Consider the following 25,086-nt stretch of genomic DNA (forward strand, 5'->3'; position numbering starts at 1 on the left):
TGTCCCAGTCATTTTCCTTTTTGAATCATTGCATAGGATGGCATAAGCGTCAGAACGTTACCCTAAGGGTCAGATCGGGGACCCCCCACCCGCAATTATCTCTAAAGAAGGGGAATATTTTCATTTATCGTCAATTGTACGATGCGAGTGACATACGTTTGTCCAGTAGGTCTCATGTGGGAGGGATCGACATGGATTTTGATATTTTTTTTTGTTTTGTGAGACATTTCCCCTCGGTTCTATCTAAATATCTGGGAGAGCCAGGGGTGGGATGACATAATATACTCCAAAATTAATTGGCATAATTTATTGACGTAGTTCTTTACAACTACAAAATGAACAACAAAGATGTTTTGATTCAAACAGAGCACATTAGAATACCATAGCGACATAGAAAATAATCCAAGATTTAAGACGCCTCCAAGATTTAATAAGTCATCTAGGAGCTAACGTACTTACAAGTCGCCTCAAAAAAGATGAGTGCATGGCTTTGAAAGCACTGAGATCATTTCAATTGCAACAATTTCTCATCTCAATTGCCTGGATCACATGGACCATTCCAAAAATAATACAGTCAAGGAATGGTGACTATAATTAACATCACATGTGAATGAAACACAAAACCAGGTCAATCAATTTATCACCCAGGAATTTTACTTTTCCCAGCTAAAGAGAGTCCAGGTTTCAATCAGCAGCTGCAACAGAAGAGCACACCAAAGAAAATTGAGACTTAAATATTTTAAGTACTTAAATTGTGTCAAGAGACTTAATATGAAATTACACTAAATGGATGTATATGAAAAAAATATTTTCTTTTGAAAACTATTTACTGTGTGAAAACTATTCATGAAATATGTAAATTAATATACAAAACCTTATCTCAGCAGAATGAAAAAAAAAAGATTTACTTTCCTAACGCTGAAGAAAATGTATAAGAGCATAAGTCTGATATGTACTTACATATACTAGCAATTTCTATTTTAGTTTGCATATTGACATTGCTTCCAAAATAAATTAAATGGAGAGATGAAAAAAAAGACACTCCACTCTCACCAAAAAAGAGTTAGCAGGTGCTTGACATCAATCCAGAAACAACTCGTGCCTAAACAAGAGGTCTTGATTGCATGTGGCATCAGAAATACATAAGGATTTAGTGGCTCCATGATAGGCTACTATGATGTGGTTGGAACTCTGACTGCACATCACGAGGTCGATGAATTAAAAGAATTTTCCATACAGGCACTCCAAATCAAGAGGCTCATCTAGGAATCAAGCCTCTTCATTCATCCGAATACATAACATATATTATCATGTTAATACCTATCTAACTGACATGTGTAGTTTGAACAAAGAAAAAGAATACTGTTAATTGTAAATACAGGGTGTCCCATTTATCTTGACCACCCGAAGTAACTTTATGTCCAGATGCAAATTCAAAAATATGTGTCAAGCAAATGTTCATTAGCTGTCAGGGGCACATTAATCAGCATGGCTGCCTTCCTTGTAGCTTTGTTATTTACAAAGATATGAACAGTGGTATGTCTTTTTTAAATAGAGGAAATGAATTGCCAAATAAAAAATATAGGGTTCCATTTAAAAAAGAAATACCGCTGTTCATATCTTTGTAAATAACAAAGCTACAAGGAAGGCAATCATGCTTATTTATGTCCCCCGGACGGCTAATGGACATTTGCTTGACACATTTTTGAATTTACATCTGGACAAAAAGTTATTTCGGGTGGTCAAGATAAATGGGACACCCTGTATGTGCATTGTAAAGGTAGTATGTATGCATGCAGTATATATGAAGTCAATATCTTTACTACAGTGGCGTAACATTGGGGGGGGGGGGTGATGAGGGGATAGATCCCCCCCAGAGCCTCGGAAAAATAAAAACAATATTCCAAGCTATTCTCTAGTTTTAACATTTAATAACTGCATCTTCTTAAAATTAAACTTTAAGTGTCAATTTGATATAAAATGTATTTAATTTAACAAAAATTTTCCCAGACCCTCTGTTGCCAGGGGAAGGTCGCCACCCTAGGCCATCCCGTCCCCCCCAAAGCATATCCCTAGTTACGCCACTGCTTTATTACATTGACCAAACATGTGTAATGATCAATAGAACAACAAATAAATAAAATAAATTCTCAGTGACTTTGCAAATTTTGATGAAAGAACTTTTATTTGACCACTTTTTTTATCACTCGGTGATGATGTCTACCTGATGACATGATTAATTTAAGTTTTTTTAAGTCATATGAAATTTAAAAAGTTTCCTTTTCAAAATGAAGCAATTTCATGAAGTCATTCTGGAGACCATTCACTCAAAATTATGCGTGAAGTAATGATGCAAAATAGGGATTGAACTAACACAAATACTCTGATGGTGAGATATCCTGGTTAAGGTTTTGGTTGGCTCCCTGGAATGCCTGGAGGTGCCATTACAGGTCTCCTCGTTGGACCTGCTCCTCTCATAGATGGGGGTTGCCTGGATGAAGGCTTGAAGGGGAGCAGCGAACCAAACAACACATGCTGTATCACAGGATACTTGGCCAGAACCTGAAAATTTAAGTAAGCAAATAGTTATGTAACTCTTTACCAATCCAAAAATTGATATTTCAGCATTGAAATTACATACATATAAACATAGGGCATGAATATAAAGTTAATATAATGCATGAACTGAAATACATATGCATAAAACTATGAATTCAGAATGTCATAGAAATAGGGGTTGTGCAAACTTTAACCTTTTATTGCAGATGAGCTTCATTGGAAAGACAGAGCACATATTTACAAAACCATTTTGAAGGGATAAAACTTTCAAGACAAGCTACCCCACCCTTCAACACCCCGTTTGCAGGACACTCATCCCTTCCGTTTCCAAGCAGGAGTCTTGACACTTCAACCCAAAACCCACCCCTCCATCTACGAAGTACTGAGGTCAATTTATTGTAGCAACAGTTGCCAACCAATAAATAGACCCCCATATAGTTTACAGGGTGTCCAGCCAATCAAAATAGAAAAATTCACGCATAATTCCAGGTTTTCCAGGGAAATATTACTAAATTACAGGTAAATCTTACGTGATTAAGTTTTTCTAGATTTTTTGCCGTGTCGAAAGCTTTCGACATGGTGCCTCACAATAAACTCACAAATTACAATCATGCATATTAAACAAAACAGTGGCAAACTACGGGTGAATAGGCAACTTTCTGAGTGATCGTAAACAAAAAGTAGTTCTTGACAGAAGACTCTGATGTAGCTAAAGTGACATCAGGTGTTCCACAAGGAAGCTTAATCGGCCGCCTTTTGTTCGTTACACACATTAATGATTCTGTTCCCAAATTATCAATAAAATATGTTTATTTGCCGACGACGCTGTCATCAATTGTGAAATTAGTGATCACTTTGACTATGAATTTCTATCATCTGATTTAAACGACGTTCATCTGAGGAGCTGAGAGTGGGGACTCAAACTTAATCTTAGCAAATGCACAACGGTACAATTTTTGCAGAGGTCGTCCAACTATAACCATGTTTATGCTGTGGATGGTATTAGAATAAAGGCAACAGACAAAGTTGAATAACTGTGAGTTACGATAAACTCAAACCTCTCGTAGGGAACACATATAAGGATTATATGCAGCATATATATAGGCTTACATTGCTTGAACAATTGAGAATGGATATCTTTAAGAGCGACACAGAAAACATAATATTAGAGCCACACTATATTCCCAGGTCCGATAGAAGCGATAAATTAAGAGAGATGTTTTGCCAAACGGATAGATATGGGAATTCGTTTTTCCCCCGAACCATAAAGGGCTTTAATAAACGCTAGTCCCAACTTCGTAAGTGCACTTCATTTTTTTAGCTGTAAACGGCTGGTGTCCTAACACCCCCTGCCACATGCCTTTCAGGTGGCTTGCGGGGTTTTGTGTAGATGTAGATGAATGTATTTCCATAGTTAATTTCACCCTGCTCCATGGTTTCCTTTTGTTAACCTTTTTTCCTTTTGTTGTCTATTTCCAACAAGATTCCTTGGTTTTTTGCAATGGGAAAAACTTATTATTATAGGTTTCCCATTATTAAATTTGCTATTTTCAATAATTAGGATTACTTCACACAATTTATTTAATTTTCTGGACTTGGTTCAGATTCACATAAATCGCCATGAGAAAATATTACCCTGGACCAGCAATCAACCTTGGAACTTAGGCTTTCAGGGCCACAGCGCAGAACACTACTTTATCCAGATTCCTGATTTCCCATGGCAATTATACCAAGACTCATGGTACTAGATGTAAAAAATTTATGTGAATTTCACCACCATTCACATGGCAGGATTGAAACGTTAATTTAGATGTTGGTTTAAAACCATCATAAAATTTACCTGATGCCAAGAACGAGATTCCCTTATGTCGCCTGATTTACTGGGACCATTTCGAATCCCCTGATTATACCTTGATTCCCCTGACCAATAAAAACCCTAAATACATCCTTATGTTTCCTAAAATTTAATTTACTGCTACAAAATCAATATTCAAAAATAAAACATACATACCTCGGCTTTGTACATTTTGATAAGGCCTCCATTGACTTTAGTCCAGGATTCCACAGCACTGATATTCCATAACTGATTTGAATGTTCCGCAAATGGTCCAGTTTTAACCTTAAAATGGCAGAAACAAGTTAATGTAAAATAATAAACACTCAAAAAAACTCAAATACTGCATTATGCTATTAAAATATAGTGAGGAACAGCAGTCCCATGCAAAAACCATTCATGCACTTAATAAATTGGGCCTGGATTGCAGGCACCACACTCAAAAGCTCTACCAGCAGCCTAGATTTTAAATGCCACCCTGTGAGAAGCCTCACCTCAAGCAATGTATTTATATAGAAGGGGCTAGCTGAAGGATCAGAACATCATGCATTCAGGAGTTAAATAATTCTCAAAAATTTTCTTAGTGAAAAGAACTTGACAAAGAAGGGTAGGGCAACATTTCGGTAGCATGACAACCTTTTTATTCAGATATTGCCTCAAATGACTAACTACGTTTTCACAGTTCACATACTTGCAATTTAGAATCTAAGAACTAAGTATATCGGTTGACCATATTATCTAAGGGTTTTCGCCTCATTGATTCATTTAGGGGGATTTCATTCATTATTCCCCCAAAATGAATCAACACAGCCAAAACCCAAAGAAAATAATGTCAATAAATAACTAGAGAAGCCTCCATACCAATAGAAGTATACTAGTTATTTTGGATAATCCATTTGAGTATATTCCACATAAAGAGCATAACTTAATGAAAGATTTCCCACTGATTGAGACATGTATTTTTAGGATCTAACGAGGTAGGAAGATTATAGATGCTAATTTTTGTTGTTTAGAATAGCAGTTTGAAGTAAATATGTAACACCATAAACATCACTACGTTAATCTATGTTTGGGCACCTTTAATATTCCTTTGGACACTCAAAATTTATTTTCATTTTTCGCTCAGGAAAACGGTATATTTCTCAGTCAAATTAATTTTCAGGCAATAAAAAATGCTAATTTATACTAACAAGTTCTCTTTTGACTAATTTTAGCTATGAGAAATAAATACCATTTACTTTGGTTTTTCACAAAAGTTGGATCTAATTTTTTCATTATCTGTCAATTTTAAACAATATTCATAAAATCTACTTTGCAAATACTAGTTTTATTTCAAGCAAGAGATGCTGCATACAAGAATATCTATCCATAGAAAGCGGTTTGTCATAATATCTTCATGATGGGATCAAACTGGTATAATAAAAAAATTATAAAATATAGTGCATAGAAAAATACAAAAAATCAGGCTAGCTAATGGCTCATCAAACAATTTCTCACATAAGCACACTATAAATATCATAAGAATTTAAGGTAAGTATTTTAAGAGTAATTACACTGGAAAATTTATTCCAGTGTTTTCAATTGTGAGTACTTTCCACTATACCATGCATGAATCTGTTGATATATCAGCAGCATGGATGGCTCACAGTGACACAGAGAAAGATATACATGGAAGTCAAATTTATACCATGCCATATACGTAGTGACATCTGTTACCTGTGACCCACACCAGGGTGAAAATGTTATGTAAATTCAGTGCAAATCATACAGACCATAAGAGAACAAATGCATACCTGCTGGATGAACTTGATGCATGACAAAAACATGTAGTCCTTGTGATTGTTCTCAATAATGTCCTCTTGGATGAAACTTCTAGGTTCCAGGAGTGGATGTGCTAAAAACATGAGAAAATAAGGCATTGTAGGACACAAAGGCAACAATAATACATAAAAAATACCAGTCTTCATGATAGATATTTACAAATTGGGCAACTCAACAGCAGCTACTTGAAGAATATAAAAAAATCCCCTCCCTTGCAGCTTAGCATAACAGGTAGACATTGCTGCTCTGTTATTATTGAATAAAGCAACACCAATTAAGTGCTAGATAAATAAAACCACATTATTATAAAATATTGTAGCTTCACTCATATTTTCCTACGCCCTAACCTACAGCCAAAGTAGTCAGCGTAGGATAGAGACCACTCCCAAGGATAGTTAACATTCCTGAGATTGATTGGAGGGTATGCTGTGAAATAGAGGCATGCTGACAAGGCAGTCAAAGGGAATACAACAAATAAGTTGGACATGGTTGGTGCAGAACAATAAATGCCTTGGCTAAATGTAATTCGTCATTTTCTTCATAAACCATTAACGCTCCCAATAATGCTAGCTACTGATAATACCTAGTGATATTTTACGCAAAGCAATTTAAAAAACTTTTTGCTATAAACCGGTAAGCTACTCACATATCCACTATGAGAAAAGAACTCAATGAAATGCAGCTTATGAAATGTGATCTTACCCGGTAATGGAAAGGAAGAATTCAGTTACATGAAAGTTATTATCTTGACTTAGTGAAAGTGACAAGGGAGATTTAACATAATTAGAATAGGTTTAATATTAAAGTGGACATATTTTTAGAGAAAATTAGTAGTTTTTAGAGCAAGATATAGAAGTAATCATTGATGGGGACTTGCCAACCTGTAACACCTAATTTTGAGTGGTTTGTTTTGGTTTTGGTGTGACGAAATTCAAGCAATAATAAGCAGCAGAGGTGGAGTGAGGTAATTGTTGTGATTGTTGACGGCGCGGGAGGAGGTGAAAAAGGGGGGAGTCGGATTGTGATAGTTATGGCGGACGGGTGTTCCCTTGCTCCCGAGTTTGTATCATTTAAAGTTTAATAAAATATTTGTAAGTGACGTGAAAATAAGAGTAATTAAAAGAAAACGTTACATTTTGGCGCCGCAACGTATGGGGCACGACTTCTCGAGAGGATCGAGACCACGGAACGCCCGAGGAACGAGTCGCATCGTAGAGAGCGGGAATTCAAGATGGCGGGAGTGAAAAAATTTTACGAACTGAAAAAGGTGGATTTACAAAGTTTGTTGAGGGATCGGGGATCGACGACCCAAGGGGCGAAATTTGAGCTGCAGGAGCGTTTAAAACCGCTTTTGATAAAAGAAGGGGTAGATATAGAGACACATGAGTTTGAGATGGAGACGCAGGACCAAGGATACAGTGACCTACGGGTGCTACTCAGACAGATGCTAGAAGAACAGAAGAGTCGAAATAGAAAATGGGAAGAAGAACGGGAGAGTCGAGATAGAAAATGGGAAGAAGAACGGGAGAGTCGAGATAGAAAATGGGAAGCAGAACTGGAGAGGCGAGATAGCAAACAAGAAGAAAGAGACAAAAAGTTGGAGGAGACAATGAAAAGCATCAACGAAGGGCTAGCTGCGTTTCGGCGAGAATGTAAGGGGAGAAAGGAAAAACAAGCGGAGGAAGTGCCCGGGAAGATGGCGGATGGACAACAATCCACCACAAAGGCAGCTGGGCTAGATGAGGAAGCAGTCCAACGCATCGTGCGTGAGAAAGACACGAGACCCAGCGTCACAATGGCATCCGCGGTACAGTTGAAGGTCCCGACGGTCCCGACGTTCGATGGGAGGCATACATCAGGACCCCGTGAAGAGCGTGCGTGGAGGACGTCGGGAGGCGCGTTCCAGCACAACCAGCAGCACGGATGGGACTCGAAGAAATCACAGCAACGGGAGTGGCAAGCATCGAGCCAGCAGAGAGAGGGACGACGAGACAAAAACTTTCACGGCAATGGATACGTTCACCGGCCGGGCGAGGGATCAGCTGATCAGCGGCCTGCACTAAACAATGTAGCGGAGGTGCGCCAACCGGAGCGACAGCACCTTGTCAATTCCATGATGGCGGAAGGAAACAATCACATAACCGAGCTTAGATCAGCAGGGGAAAGTGACTCTGAGAAGATCACGAATGATATATTTAGGATACGTGAAAATAACGTAAGAAAGGACGAAAATCGGGTGGAGAGAAGAAGGAGGAAAGAGAAAAGGAAGAGAGTAAAATTTAAAATAGGGTAATTAGATAAGTGGTGAAAGTAATTACACCCTAGAGAGACGGTGGAAGGGTGATATGACAAAAAAATGAGGGTAAATAGATGTGTAATAATTTGATATGGATGATTACAAAAGTGTTTGTTGATTATTTATTAAGTACGTAGTTAATATTTATATGCTTGGAATGAATGATGACAGTCGTGAATGAATGAGTAAAGTGAACAAAGAAGGGGAGTGATAAGTAAAAGAAGTGTGACAAATAGAATAATAAAATGCCAGAGTGTGAAGTGGAGTGAACTGTGTTTCTGTGATGGAAAGGGGGAGTGAAGTGCTCTGGCTTTCAGCAGCAATAGAAGAGGTATGAATGTGTTTTAAAAGTTATGGTTTCAAGTGTTCATTATTTTCCTAAATATTATTAGCAATCTGGTACATTATTCATGTCAAAGCCGATGTTACATCCGATCAAATGGTCAACGAGGCATATTCTGCTAATGTGATATGACATGTGTTCCCAGTGTAAAAAAAAAAAATAATACTATTAACTTAAGGGGGAAGTTCAAAACTGAAGGCGTTGGGGCCACGCCCATAACCCATAATACTCTGTTTTTGAAGGCTTTGAAAAAGAAAATTGCATGTCATTCCATTTTCTTTTCCAATGGGGCAAATGTAACACCTAATTTTGAGTGGTTTGTTTTGGTTTTGGTGTGACGAAATTCAAGCAATAATAAGCAGCAGAGCTGGAGTGAGGTAATTGCTGTGATTGTTGACGGCGCGGGAGGAGGTGAAAAAGGGGGGAGTCGGATTGTGATAGTTATGGCGGACGGGTGTTCCCTTGCTCCCGAGTTTGTATCATTTAAAGTTTAATAAAATATTTGTAAGTGACGTGAAAATAAGAGTAATTAAAAGAAAACGTTACAAACCATTATCCCTATCTAAGCAATGTTTCCTTATCACCCTAACAGCCGAATACATATTTCTACATCAAATTCAAAAATAATACCATTAATGATTCACACTACATATAGAAATGATCACTTTGACTTTTTTTCCCAGCATTGAATCTTGAGCCCACAATAGGGTAGTTTCCTTCATCAAAGAAAACAAAAGACATTGATTGCGATTCATTACCCACCATTAGTGTATTCATAATATACAAATTATTTGGTTTTAGTAACCCCAGTTTAGAAAATGTCAATGGTCAATTTTGACCTCGTTTGAAAAAGGCCAGATTGGCGCCCATGCGATGCCACTCCTCGTGACGTCACGGGGACCTAGATGCTATACGAGTAGACAGGAGTTTTACATAGTCTGAGATTACCAATGCATGCATGAGGTACAGAGTTCAGGGAAACATCTCTTAATAATCACAAATTAAAATTGCCTAAGGTCGGAGAGTTTCCTTCGTTTGATAGGGTATTAAAAATCCTTATTTAAGCCAAGCTCTACCTGCTAGCAGGGTACTCTGCTACCTGCTAGCAGCATGCCACGTAGCGGCACTCAGTCTCGCACCAAGGTGGCCTCACACGGAAGCGGTCAGAACCAGAATGATGTCACACGGGCTTTTCCCAGCATTCATACTTAGCCGTCACGATTTTGCGAGCTTGAAAATTTTCACTTTTCATTTTGTCGCAAAAAATAGATATCATCATTTAAAAATCTTAAAGCGTGAAATACATACTCCAGGAGTAATAATCTTTCGATTTACGCAATAAAAAATAATAGGAAACCACCCTATTGCACATCAAAATGTATGATTTTCAGCCTTGATTTTGAGGATTATGTTCTCCTAAAAATAGTATATAGAAATTTACCGGCGAAATACTTTAGAAAAAATGACACATTTATCCAAAATATGGCTTCCAAAAGGGAAAATATGAAGCTAAGCCAATATATCACCAGAAAATTAGTTACTTGTTGATTGCCTGATCTCATATTTCATAGATGGTAAATATAAAGGAAATAAGCCATTGTCTTTTACCAGTGAAATGCCAAAGAATAAATTAACTTTGTCACCGCAGGCTCTTAAATTCTATAAAAAATGTACCTATCTTTGGGCTATCCATCCTACCATTCAATCTCCTACATGTTAACTTAAACCAGTTACTTTTCACATCAAATGCACAGATTCACAAAGAGCATTAAGGGAAATACACCCTATGGGCTGTAAAATATTCCAATAAAATCTTTGATTTGGCTTGACATTCAAATTAAAGCTCCCTCTTGAGATCCAAAGGCCTTTGTGATACAAAATACCTTCATGCAGGCACTATTATCAGAAAAATGTAGCATTAGTTGCTGAAAGTTGGAAAGTTTAACAGGTAGAATAATGCCTGGTGCCTTAAGTGAAGAGGACAACTTTTCACTTCTAATACACAGGAATGAATAATTTTCTGTTTTCAATACACAATTGAGTCCCTAGAAAAACGTGAAATGGATGTGAACAATAGTAAGCATTGAAAATAATTTGGGATAACTTGGCTCATCAGATAATCATAATAATGGCAAAAAAAATCTCAATCAAAAGAATAGAAGAATTGGTAAAATAAAAAAATGACAAGATCCACAAAAATTAACTCACCGACAAGCTGAGAACTGCCCCAAACAAATGGGAGAAACTGGTAATCATCCAAACTCCATACACCATGGCTGCCAGCTGGTTCCATGCGATAAGTTAACTGCAACTTTCTCACCAGCTCAAGGTACCTAAGCAAAATTAGAAAATACACCTTCTTGCTGTTAATTTCTTCTTATTGACTGGTTGTGTTTATTAAGATTACTCAAACTCCAATGTAATACAGTAAATGAAATCCATCAATATTTGTCCACAGAAAAAGCTAGGAGCCATTCATTACCATATTTTAACACATGATACTACATAATTAGATATCTAATTTATTTAAACCAATGGCAACTTTAATTAGTATTGATACTTGCACATTATGGGCATGAAAAAACAATGATGACATAAAACCATTACATTCAACTTCATCAAAAAGCTGAACAAATGCCACAAAATATATGGCACTGATTTAATTTTTTTAATTATTAAATGTAAATAGGCCCTCCCATGGAATAACCTAAATATCCGGGAATTGCATTGGTAAAACCACTAGGTGAGATATTCTGCTTGATGTCAAAATGGAGGAAGCATTTTTCCCACAGTGTAAATTTTGCAATCCCAGGAAATTGTTTCTTAGTTTCGGGATAATCACTAATTATCTGCACCACTGCGTTACTAGGGCTAAAGCATGAATGAAATAGAAATATTCACAGAAACTAAAATTTCAATCATGCATATCCACTATCATATTCAAAATTCAACAGTAGATTACTTTAAAGAGCAGCCAAGTTTTTTTCAGGCAGCTGTAAACAAATATGTACTATATAATGATCAACCCAAATGATGTTGAGAACCTAATAGCATTTTGTGAGCACATTGTTTTGCTTCTGACGTTCAACATTACATATTTTTTTAACTCTGAGGATGCATCTCTCATTCAAAAATTTGGTTAATACTTCAGGACCTATATATGTAGGTTCACATAAAATAGCCATGTAGTACATACTATGATAATTAGGATGACCATAATTTCAGATGCTGAAAACTTAAAAATAAGATTTTGGAATACAATATGATTGTATTACTTCAAGCTGAGAATTAAAGATAGTGTGAATACCATTTTCTCCAAATTCGAGAATTGAGCTTGAACACTAAATTTTACCTCAAACACTGAATATCTTTTTGTCTTACAACATCTAAAAACTCTTCAGAAATATATGTTCCTCATTTTTCGAGTTATTGAACTATATTATGTACATCTATCTATTTATGAAATTATTGTGTAACTAATGTTAGAACCAGTACCAAAATAATTGTACCAAAAGAAATGGGAATCAGACTTAATAGCTTAACGACTAAGTGCCAAATGAGTTCTGAGTGTGTAAAATCTAATGATGCTTTCAAATCAAAATTAAAAGTTTTCCTTCTAGAATAATGATATCATTTAATTAATAAGTACCAAAATGTAGAATGATCCGTTCCTCTTTTTTGTTAAAAGTTTAATCATTCTTCATTACTATGTATACGATGGTTTCCCAGGAAGTAATGCACCACAATTTTTTTCTCGGCCAACAACAATGGTGTGAAGTTGAAACAAGACGTGTGCATTATCTGAAGTTTCATGAATGCGCATGCAAAATTTCTGTCTCTTCTGATTGATGGCAAGGCTGCAGGATCGTTTCAAAATAGCATCTGTAAGTGATGCATGTAACAAGCAGCGTGCTGTCATTGAATTTCTCACTGCAGAGAAAGAAACTGTGGGAAATATTCACAAATTTTTGTGCAAAGCCTATGGAGCTGTCAACAGGAGTGCAGTTAGACACTCAGCTCAGATGACAAGTACATCAGAAGGCGGTTTAGTGGTGCTCCAGGACTTGCAGCGGTCAGGGAGACTATCCACGGCTGTCACACCTGACATGTTGCAGAAAGCTGATGCTTCCATTTGTGAATAAAGACTCATTACGACTTGACAGTTGGTGCTAAATCTGTTTATCAGCAGAGAAAATTGATGCTTTCAGAGACCTCGGCACCATACAAGCCCAGGAAATGTTATGAGTCAATAACATAACGCTCAGCCCCACACAAGTTTGAAGACTGCTGAAAACATGGCAAAACAGGGTTGACAGTGTTACCCATTCTACAGCCCTAACATGGCTCCCTCACACTTCCACTTGTTTGGCCCATTAAAGGATGCCATTCATGGAAGACATTTTGGGTACGTCAAAGAGGTGATTCACTCACAAAGGGAGACAGGCATTCAGGATGGCGAACACATCTCTGAACTAATAGTGGTTCCATTGAATGGGCTTTAGTTTGGCTGTAATTAATTAATTTTCAAGCGGTATTTTTAACAAGCGTTATATCTTCCCAAATTAACGCAGTTCCATACAGTTGGGTAGGTTGGTCTAGAGGTGAGCGTCTGCATCTGTCACCCGGAGGGCCAGGGTTCGAGGCTTCGTCACGCCAATATATTTTGCAGTCTTCATTTTGATCATGCGGCGACAAGCATTTCACTAATTTTAATTACAGCAAACATAGGCGTGAGGAAATTTTTTTATCATCATAACTGCGATTACATGTGACGGGAGACAGCTGCAGACGCTCACCTCTAGACCAACCAACCCAACTGTATGGATCCGCCTTACTTTGGGAAGATATAACGCTTGTTAAAAATACCGCTCGAAAATTAATTAATTACAGCCAAACTAAAGCCCATTCAATGGAACCACTACCAGTTCAGAGATGTGTTCACCATCCCAAATGCCACAAAAAAATGACATTGAAAAAGGCGGAGCAAGGTACGTGGTCTCCCCTTGTCAGTGAAGAAATGACTCAGTGGTCAGAACAAGGATTGGTACCAACAGGGCATTACATCCCCTTGTTTCACGCTAGATGATGGCCAGGGATATTGATGAAGATTACGTGGAAAAAAACCTTCTTTAGACCATTATACAAGACAAATGAATCAGCCACATCATGAGGCATGACAGTCTGATGTAGACAACCTTTGAAGAGTAAGTGGATGAGAATAAGGCAAAGGAAGGCCCAGAATGAGTTATATAGGACAAACAATTAAGCATCTAAAATAGAAGACATAAGAAAATATGAAAAGGTAAGCTAATAGAAAAGCAGAGTGGATAGATGAGTTGAGCCAATCTTTGGATTTTTGACTTATGACAATAATGATTGAGGACTTACTGAAGAAATGGTGCAGCATACGAAATGGTGATTGCCTGGCTGGCATTAACTTTTAAAAATATTATCGACTTGGATGAGAGCATGGTGTCTACAAGGGCTAAAGGGTATGGGTTCAAATCTCGGTAGATGCCTTTAGGCACCCTACACAAAAATCATGAAAATGAGAGGCGGCCTGGAGAGGAATTGTCTTCCCTACCTTATGTGATTTTTTTATGATTACCTTTCAGTTTTTGAGCTAAATGTGTACACTAATTCAAATAAAAACTAAGAAACAACAAACGTGATTAAAAATATATTGATTAGTTATGCTACCACATAATTAATACTGGTGAGAACTAATAAAATCAAATACCTATTAAATATTCGGAAGACAGCTGCTACTCGTTCATTATCTACCAGGGCACCAATCTTGAATAGACAGCAAATAAGCATTGCAAATGCCATTTCATGTCCTGTTCCATAGTCAATCCTAGTAGAATTACCAAAAGATTCTGTTAAGTATTCCACTAATTCTGGAACAGCCCTATGAAGATTTTCTGGGAGAGCATCTTGAAGAAGCTTCAAACCATTCTGAAACAAGAGAGTAGAGAAAAATAGGAATTAGAATCAAAAATCATGAACCAACTATGCATTAAAAAATAATATTCAGAAAATATAGCCATTCAAATGCCTAGCATTATTCCCTAAACAGTATGTAATCTACCTGTTATATGTACATAATGCATATGTGAGGATTATTTTAAAAATTCTCAACCACAAGATCACTGTCGCGGAAAATGTAAAGGATTATTAAAAATAAAACTTACAGATACCGTGACATGTAATATGCTACCATTTGATCACTAATATAGTCAATATTAGAGCCCCTATTCGAACTACATTTTTTGCAACTTTCAATTACAATGCTAGTGATGCCATGATATGCTTTTCAAATACTGCCATCCACAACATTTACTCCAACCAGCAAAATGACTGTACCAACAGCTTGCAGGAATGGAGAAAAGGGTGTGTTCAAATCATGGAAAAAGTAAAGGAATACTTAATAAGATGATTTTCCTCGTCTTAATCAAGAAGCACAACAATTTTTCTAGTCTTCCATTAATGTTATCCTTCAATATATAAAACGATTGTGTGATTCCAGCACTGGAGCATAGGCTGTGCTGTCCGGGAGGCCCTTGAGATAGGGGCATCAGGCCCACAGTGCTGCCTGCTGTAGAGCCAGCTCACCCCCATACATCATGCCCAGGAACCACAACCAAGTACAACTGACAATACGTGGGTTAAGGACAATTTTTTGCTCAGAATAGGTCAAGATAAATGATGTAAAAGAGAAGAATAAAGTAAATATGAAAAACTTAGTTGATAGAAAAGCAGAGTGGAGAGATGAGTCAACCCAATCTTTAGTTTTTTGAAAACTATGATATTGATAATTAAGGACTTGCTGTAGAATTGTGTAGCATCAAAAATGGTGATAGTCTTGAGTGGCATTAAAGTTTGATCGAGGTAAATTTACATTGGTCGAGAAGCATGAGACAGATCGAAATACTTTTAAAAAAATTTCTCTATAAATTTGGCTAACTTTATAACAAAAGAAGATAAAAAATGGTGGCCAGGCCAATTGACATCTTGAGAAAGATGTCTGAACCATTACTTCTCTTAAGGTAGAACCCCCTTCCTCTAAGAACCACAACTTCTAGGATTGGCTCGTGGTAGATCATGCCACCTCCACAATGGCACAAGGTTCTACCTTCCCAAACTTATCTTAACCCTGGGGGATTTGTCTTGCCTATCACATCCAGACCTCCATTCCCAAAATTAGCCCCCTTCAGAAGACCCCTGGTAAAAATTTCCATAAAATCGGTGATGTGACTGGAGGCATAATAAGCCTGTAGTTGGGTGACATAGGATCAACTAGCCATCCAGTCAAAAGAGTATTTCAAGCAAATTTCTTCCTTGCAGTATAGAATCTGAGCAAGTGACTTTAAGCATAGATACATAATTGTTTACTTAATTTATTGTAACCAACAGAAATACTGTTATCTCTAATTATCTTCATAGAAATCTCAGTATGAAGAATCATTCTCATGAAGAATTCAATTCATGAAAGCATCATTAAAATTATACATGCAAAATATTAAAAAAAAAAAAATATTACTCTAGACAAAAGCAATGACTATGTCAAGATTTCAGCTATTATTAAGCATAGACAGTACTACAAATCAGTAGAATTGAGAAAACATCAAATGCCAAACCATTACAGCCCTTTGATAATAAATTGGCTGCTAATGAATAAATCATCCCTGAGAGAACACGTAAGCCCACTCTAACTCAATCCTAATAAGTAATCATCATCAGGGGTGCAGTTAGGAATTAAGGTTAGGGGAGTTTTGAGTGTACTAATACTGGGAGGTATGGAATACACGCCAGCATATGTGAGAGCTGCGGGGTCCCTCTCCCCATAAAACTTTACGATAAATGGTTCAAAATGGTAAGTTTTACAGCTTTTTGAGGGATATTTCATTAATCTTCGCCCAGTTCCATCAAGTAGCATCAACCTATTTAAGTAAAATGGATTGAACATAAAAATTTCTCTGAGCTCTTGGGGGGGTTTATTCAACAAGACCCTCCCCTCGTTGCACCACTGATCGCAACTTTTCACAGGCCAAGATAATATTCACGAGTAAAATCTGTTGTACTGGGTTGATATTCAGGCTGGATGGAAATTAATTTGTTACTTCAATCTTAAAAGAACATGAATCCTCCGTATAAAACATTCACACACACAGAAACTCATTTTTTTTTATCAACAAAATAACAATGCACATGGTAACACACAGAAATTAACATTGAAATTGCATTCACTTATATATATACCAAAAAATCTTTATAATAATTGTATTTCAGTGGAAAACGACCAAATTCTTAAATATACTTAACAGAAACCTTACATCTTTTACTCTTTGGTGCCACTTTCGGAAAGCTTGATTTCCAAATCGTTGTGGTTGATCAATTGGAGGTGTTTCATCAATCCAAACACTGAGGGTATCCAGCATAGACACTATCCCTTTTGTCCCTGGTCCTTCATCACAGTTGCAGCCAATAGGTTTGCTTCGAACAGCCTCATTCAACGCAAGGATAAACCCAACATATTCCTAGAAAATATGATATTTTGTAAACAAACAAAAGAATCACAAATGAACAAGTTAATTGAAGGAATCCCTAAAGGGAAGAAAAAAGGCAGTAGATATCAGTCTGGGTCAAGAGCTAAAACAATATGTCGGATAGAACTATTACAGGTCTGCCATTATCATAAAATAATGTATTAATTATCCCCATACCATTGACTTCATGCACATATCATATCAAACAATTCAAAGCTATGGAATATGGTTCGAGGATATAAATAAAATGCCAAATTTACTTGCCTTTCAGAAGTTAAAACGTGATTAAGAACCCAAATAAGGGCTAAGGCTAAGATACATGAAGTCATTTGCAAATTAATGGTAATAAAGAGGTGAAAGAGGTAAAAACAGAAGCCACACATTTAAGGAACACGTTAGGGAAATTGTATAAACACAAACAGGAGTGTTTTAAAAACACAAATGATGGGTTGATGTTGATGCTTCAACAATTTGTATGAGCCACCATTAAAGAGGATAAGCGAAGGAGGGAGTAAATATCAATTATCAGATTTAGCATAAACACTGACGACTGCTCCCGAGGCCAATTTTACTAAAATTGGAGGGAACTTCTGCAGACAGTAATATTCTAAGGAGTTGACAAAGGAACTTGAAGAGAAAGATCTGCATCTACATAATACCCTGCGAGCCACCTCTAGGGTGTTTGGCAGGGAGTGATCAATCACCAGTATGCAATTGGACTCCCACATGCACACCACACGGTCCAAAAAGCGTCACGTATACTAACAAGTTATACTGTTATAACTAGTTATATGCTGTTAGAAATAATAATAAAATTAAGAAACATGCATTAAGTTTTACATAGGTTAGTAGGCTACACTACAAGTCATGCAATCTATTTATGAGCTCTATGAAAGATCTACTGCGTCATTCACATCCATCAACGAAATTTAACTTTACTAACACAATAAGCTTCCGATCTTTCCCACGCCGGCATTTCTTCGGGTGACAGCACAGCTCGCTTTGGAATAACATATTCATGGTCAGCTGAAACTAAAAATTCATCACATTAAAAGCCTACATCAAACAACAGGTTATGCCTCACAACTGTGCAAAATCAATATTTTCTAAATCTAAACACAATGATGGAAACTTGACGTTATTCTTTAACAATATATCCTAAATTCTAATGAACAAATAACAGAGGGCTCGTTTTATCACTAACTAACCAATTCCTGACATTATTATTTAAGCTCGAGACTAGAAACTTCTCAGGATTATATGCAGCAGCAAGAATTCGTGTAACTATGAACAACGCAACAATTGAATGAAACAGGAATTGTTGAACTTCTTAAATGCTCTTCCAAGGAAATCATACACAAAAGTTTATCAAATTTTTCACTTCAACTGTTTCTTTGTATAATGATCCGCTCATTTTTGTTCAAATGAACTGCACTATGAACGTTATTTATGAATCGTTCTTTCTGCACCTTATAGTTCCTAATTCCGGCGTGGATAGCGCTAACGGTGCAAAACGACCGTGGATCGAGGGGTGATCGAGGGGAATGGGGAAATGGCGTGGGGAGATGGGCGGTTAGGCCATGGACGAGGAGTACGTCAGGCACAGATGGGGAGGGGGCAAGAGGGGGTGACGGAGGGGACGGTTGACGACACAGGGAGATTTCTTGGAAACTTTCCTTTTACCAGTTCGGACTGGACATTTGTCACGTACCGCAGTTATTCTACAACGAAGACTATCCCCATATACCCTCTAAAAATGAGATGGTAGCAATTAGTTTACGCAGAAACTAAGATATATTTTTTATATATATATAAGTGATTAGGATATATAAGTTTTGAAAAACATCAAAATTGTTCCTAGCTTGAGTTAAGTGAAATTTAGTATAAATCATGTAGATGTAGATGAAATTTCACTGGTTTATGCGTAAATTTGGACGGTATACAGCATAAGCCAAAGTGCATACCCATTTATAAGTCGATTCCATTGAAATTCGTTTCGTTTATTTCAATATGCTGGCATACTAATACTTTACCTCTACGCCCCTGGGGCGAATTTTCTTGACAGTCACATTGTTAAAATAAAAATTAATGTACAGATTTTCCACGACTACATTTATGAAAGGAAATGCTTTTATCACATACATCTTTCATTTCCAAGACATAAAGCCTTGAGGCAATCTATACTCTTGACAGTAATTACTGATTTTCGTGCGGTTTTAGCAATTACCTTCGAGTCAGACTGGATTTGAGACGTAAAATCCTTATTTTGGCCCCCCATACATTGATTAAGGAGCCCAATGACGCGCCTAAAGAATAATTTATCCTTCGTTATGCGAAAATTCGTCCTTCGAGCATTCACGAGCGATTGTGACAGAGGCAAGCAAAGGAATTCTCGTCGCTTTGGCATAGCATCAGCCATTACGTAATAGGAATTGATTCCGGTAACGCACTTTATGGTAAAACTAGTATAAATCATAGAAAAAGATCAATTACTTCCATAGAACTAATCCAACCAAATTTAGACTGTGAATGCAAGTGTAGAGGTCTGACGTGAAGATTCACGCATTGAGGTGCTTGCACGTCCACATGATTTGTATTGCTTATACTCCCTTAGAATAACGTCATCGCTAATGCTCACACAGATGTAGCATCCTTAGTTGTTTCCGCAAAATGACTGTTACAAGGGGATATCTCCGAGAATCGTGACGTCACGACAAGCTGGTCTTCCCCTTGTTTCGTTTCACCTACGCTGGAGCACTTACGTTAGCGTGGAATGTCCCTCACCAAAACCCCCCACCACTCTTCCCTAACATTTCTCAAGGCCGCAACTCGGAAAGATGACGAAATCTTCGACGCGTCAACAGCCTGCGGTCGGGAATAAACTCGTAGCCAAGCGAACCCACTGAGCTGAGCCGCTCCGTTCCGGCCCTCCCATTGGTTAAAGGCCTGTTGTCTGAGAAGTCACATGGTATGGCCTGCGGGAAACCTTCGCGTTTTAATACGGAATCGAAAGTGAATGGCAAAACTTGTCTCAACTTGAAATCTTTTAAACGTGCGGAAATTTCGTCTACTACAGCGTGTCGGCGGCGGGATACCACGACCGTGTTTCCTTACCTTTCTTTTTAATTGGACGATCATAGGTGATTGACCTTCCTTACGCCTACGATAGCGGTCGTTCGCGAGGCAGTGTTTTCGAGACTCGCTGGGGAGGACGTTCGAAAAGTGTCTTAATCCCTTGTCACATGGAATAAGCTTCAAAATACAACCCCGAATGAGCTATTACAGCCAATAGCGTCAATACAATGATCACACTGACATATCTATGGCACTAACAACCATTCGTAGTATAAATTTACGGATGAATGCCAAGTATTTGTTGCATGGATGCGCTCAACAGATTACAAATACATACAAAAGTTATTTAGATGGCAATAAAATGGACCTTGATCCCAAAGCTGCCTAGTAACATGCAGTAAAATAATAAAATATGTTTTTTGCAGTAAAAAGTTTCAATTAATCGCCAGCATAAACAACACACCTTCTCCCCTTCACCAACTCTTTTCACCACCCCTACCTATAAAGTAATAACACATTATAAAAAGCTAGTAAATAACAAGTAATACAAGTCCCAATTGAAAAACGTAAGCAGTTGCCATCGCGGGCAAGGATTTCCGATACACAATAACAATTTATGGAAATATTTCAAACGCATTCATTATATTTAAACCACTGTAATTCGCACGGACAGTGCTTTTTATATTAAGACCAGTTTCATGAAGTTGAATTCAGTTCTCGATTTAACTGAGACTAAAAATAGGTACTGGGACGTTGAACGCAATCAATTTATTAGATGTGATTAGATTTTGCGATTAAGATACCGTTTCAGGAAACATCAAGAAACGTCTACGCAGCCAGAGCAGCATTCTTCTTTAGGCTAACGAAGCTCCCAAGCTTTGCATCCCAAGGTCACGAGGGGCCTACATTCAAATTGTTAACAAAATTAAAATTACACTATTATAAAAATTGTTCAGACTAAAACACTGAACCGAAAACAAGGAAAAATTATACACATGCGAATAATAAACAAACATTAACATGTATTGGTTAAGATCAAAACGTTTGACTCATTGGGCCTGCTCGTTTGTATATTCTAGATCGCTCTGAAGTACATCTACATCTACATAATACCCTGCGAGCCACCTCTAGGGTGTTTGGCAGGGCTGTTTGGCAGGGCAAGTATAGTTTATAGGTTCACTGATTCCTATGGAAAATATTGGCGTGCCCAAAGCTACTAAGCTCTGGTTTTTTCTTATATAAATAAAGTGCAGATTGTAGTACACAAACGAACAGTCCCATTGATTAAATTCTATGACCGTGCGGTGTGCATGTGGCGGTCCTCTTGCATGCTTGCATGCTGTTGGTGATTTGTCACCCCCTGCCAAACATCCTAGAGGTGGCTCGCAGGGTATTGTGTAGATGTAGATGTTGTGTGTTATGTGTGCATAGTTAATATTGAAAATGCTAAACGTTTTCCTGAGAATAAATGTCGAAATGAGTGTTCTCGATTTCTTTTTATTTATTATCCCACCACAAAATTTGTATAAAGGTTAGTAGCAATCACATATTGTTTCATTAAGCACATTGATATGTATCACAGTAATGATGTATTTTTCATCAATAATGTAATTTAGAAACATTAACAATGAGAGGTGAAAAGGCCTCATCAGTGGAATATTAAATAGTTTACGAGGGTTTCATTAAATAGAAAATTTATTTACGTAAAATAAATTTTTTATGTGTCAATGTTATAAAAACTAATATGAGCACGATATGATATGCCTCTGCTGATCTTTTAAACGGGGAAAGTGAAAAAGGAACAAATGGAAAAGGGGACATAAACATACATTGAGGCCAAGGCCGAAGCCACCAGGGATGTTAAGCAATTATGTGAGGTGCAGTCCTTAGTGAACCCCCAAAAATAGATCCCTTCAAATTAAGCTCTCCTTCAAGTAGATCTCTTCCATCACCCAAAAAAATTGTTGCCAAGGCCTTGATTGAGATACTTTCTATTGTACACTCAATTTCCGAGTATATCCCACTCCCGAATTTATTTTAATTTTGTATACTCGAAGAACTAAATAATACAGTAGATTGAACTATATTATAAAATAACTAGCAGTATTATCCTATATTATGATACTACGTTTACTATTATACTATAATTTGATTATTATTATTAAGTCTCCCCTCCCTTCCCTCTTCAATTCACAATAAGGTCGACTTCATTTCATTCTGTTCTCTTCCTTCCTCTCCCTTGTTTACCAAACATTCTACCCTCTGAAACCGTTTTCAACATCCACTCCCCGCTAAGTACTCTCTTCATCCATAACTTCGGTCTCCTCCGTATCTCTATAATATTATGTTAATGAAAAATATTCATAGTATTATGTATTAACAAGTCGATGGATTTTTTGACAAGTAGTTTTGTCTCTAAATAATGTGCACAGAAATGAATGGGAAAGAAACTCCCCTCCCCATGATCTACTCTGATTGTGTGAAATTCACACGCCTGTGGCTGAGTTCGAGGTGAGCTCTACCCTCATCTGTACAAACCAACCATCGCGTTGTAACACTCGCAATCAGTAAGAAGAATCAATAGTGCATCTACATATGTATAATACCCTGTGAGCCACCTCTTGGGTGTTTGGCACTATACTACCATATGCTGCTAGAAATAATAATAAAATTAAGAAACATGCATTAAGTTTTACATAATTTAGTAGGCTACACTACAAGCTATCTAATCTATTTATGAGTTCTATCGCTGCCGTTATTTTATTGATCGTGGAAAAAAAGGCATTCTGAATCTGTCTGTTCTACAATCTCTCTTATTTTATTTATATGATCTGATCCTCCGTAGTATGTTGGCGTCCAGGGGCGGATTCAGGATTTCTTTCTAGGGGGGCACAAGCAGGCCGTATCCAGGATTTTGTTCTGGGGGGGTACAAGAATACCTCGTCATACAAAACGAACGCAATGATAACGAAGTCTGGGATGGGGGCACGTGCCCCCATGGCCTCCCCTCCCTAGATCCGCCTATGTTGGCGTCTGTAAAGGCCTGTTTACACGTTACATAAACACGTACGAGTTAATGTACCTTTGCGTGAATGATTTTTGTGGACCGGAACGGAACATGTACGAAAGCATGAACCAAATTAGAACAGGTTCTATTTTCTGTGCATGCATTCGCACAAGTTGGGTGGTTACACGGTGCATTTTGGCGTTCATTCTCGCGTTCATACATTTAGACATTAACCCGTACGTGTTAATGTACCATGTAAACAGGCCTTAAGACATAGCTAACTTCGTTAGAAAAGACACTGCTCTTGAATTTATCTTAAAGGTTTAATCTATTAATTCAATTTACGGTGTGACAGAGATTCCCGTCCGAGTTTATGAAAGAGGTCAGTTACACAAACAAGACTATCGTAACGACCTTTCACGTACCTGACAGCTCTTCTTTGCACGCGTTATAACTCTATTATTAAGCCTTTTTCATGGGGTCCCAAACACTGGCAGGGTATTCTAAATGGGGTCTAACGAGGGAAAAGAAGCTAATTCCTCTCACTTTGTCGTAAATGCTCGGTTTAGGAAATTTACTCCCACTCCATACGTGTGCTTGTCATTATCGCAGCATCCAAGACTGCGCAAAACGTAGCTTAGTCCATTTTTAGTAAAAATACCTCCCGCCGAACACCTATGATAACCCAAATGCATGCTGCATGCTGGTGATTGATCACCTCCTGCCAAACACCCTAGAGGTGGCTCGCAGGGTATTATGTAGATGTAGATATGGCTCGCAAATATATCACGAGAATGTAGAAGGTTTGTGAAAATGCATTTTCAGTTAATGCTGTGAGAGTATCCAGGATTTAATACATAAACTCCTGGGGGTTTAGATATTTTGCTTGGGGCCATATCCAGCGGATTAGGAAAGAAAATGCTCACAACATCGGAGTTCAGGGGGGCAGCTGCGCACCCCCCACCCTTCTGCCCATCTAACCTCCCCACCCATGACCATGAGCGATGAGGAGAATGAAGTGTGAAACCATGAATGTTTCGACAGCACAATCCATTATAGTATTTTTCTGATTCATTCATTCATAGCATAAAATAGGGTAGTTTCCTTCATCAAAGAAAACGAAAGGCATTGATTGAGATTCGTTACCCACCATTAGTGTATTCATAATATACAAATTATTTGGTTTTAGAATTCCCAGTTTACATCTACATCTACATAATACCCTGCGAGCCACCTCTAGGGTGTTTGGCAGGGGGTGATCAATCACCAGCATGCAGCATGCATTTGGACTCCCACATGCACACCACACCGTCCAAAAAACGTCCCGTATAATAACAAACTATACTACTATATGCTGTTAGAAATAGCATATAGAATAGAATTTCAGAAACATGCATTAAGTTTTACATAGGTTAGTAGGCTACACTACAAGTCATGCAATCTATTTACGAGTTCCATTGCTGCCGTTATAACCTCTTATTGATCGTGGAAAAAATGACATTCGGAATCTGTCTGTTCTGCAATCTATCTCTCTAATTTTATTTATATGATCTGATCTTCCGTAGTACGTTGGCGTCCGCAAGATATGGTTAACTTCGTCAG

At 37.6% G+C, this 25,086-nt stretch overlaps 1 protein-coding gene across 2 annotated transcripts in view; it reads right to left on the minus strand.

The window, feature by feature from the left end:
* Positions 1-292: 292 nt before the first annotated feature.
* The window catches only part of LOC124165536 (serine/threonine-protein phosphatase 2A activator-like), a 71,530-nt gene continuing 46,736 nt past the window's right edge, over positions 293-25,086 (minus strand). Inside the window, exons 1-9 of one of the 2 annotated variants that reach the window (XM_046542981.1) lie at positions 18,611-18,847; positions 18,346-18,434; positions 17,190-17,393; positions 14,594-14,811; positions 11,062-11,186; positions 6,187-6,287; positions 4,571-4,678; positions 2,375-2,562; positions 293-695 (exon numbers count right to left, since the gene is read on the minus strand). In XM_046542981.1, coding sequence (XP_046398937.1) covers positions 2,404-2,562; positions 4,571-4,678; positions 6,187-6,287; positions 11,062-11,186; positions 14,594-14,811; positions 17,190-17,393; positions 18,346-18,434; positions 18,611-18,623 — 1,017 coding nt within the window. In that variant the 5' untranslated portion in view covers positions 18,624-18,847 and the 3' untranslated portion in view covers positions 293-695; positions 2,375-2,403. Of the gene's footprint in view, positions 696-2,374; positions 2,563-4,570; positions 4,679-6,186; positions 6,288-11,061; positions 11,187-14,593; positions 14,812-17,189; positions 17,394-18,345; positions 18,435-18,610; positions 18,848-25,086 lie in introns of those variants that run through there. The other variant, XM_046542983.1, reaches the window with a different exon arrangement.

Source organism: Ischnura elegans, chromosome 9 (assembly GCF_921293095.1).
Source record: "Ischnura elegans chromosome 9, ioIscEleg1.1, whole genome shotgun sequence".
Lineage (NCBI taxonomy): Eukaryota > Metazoa > Arthropoda > Insecta > Odonata > Coenagrionidae > Ischnura > Ischnura elegans.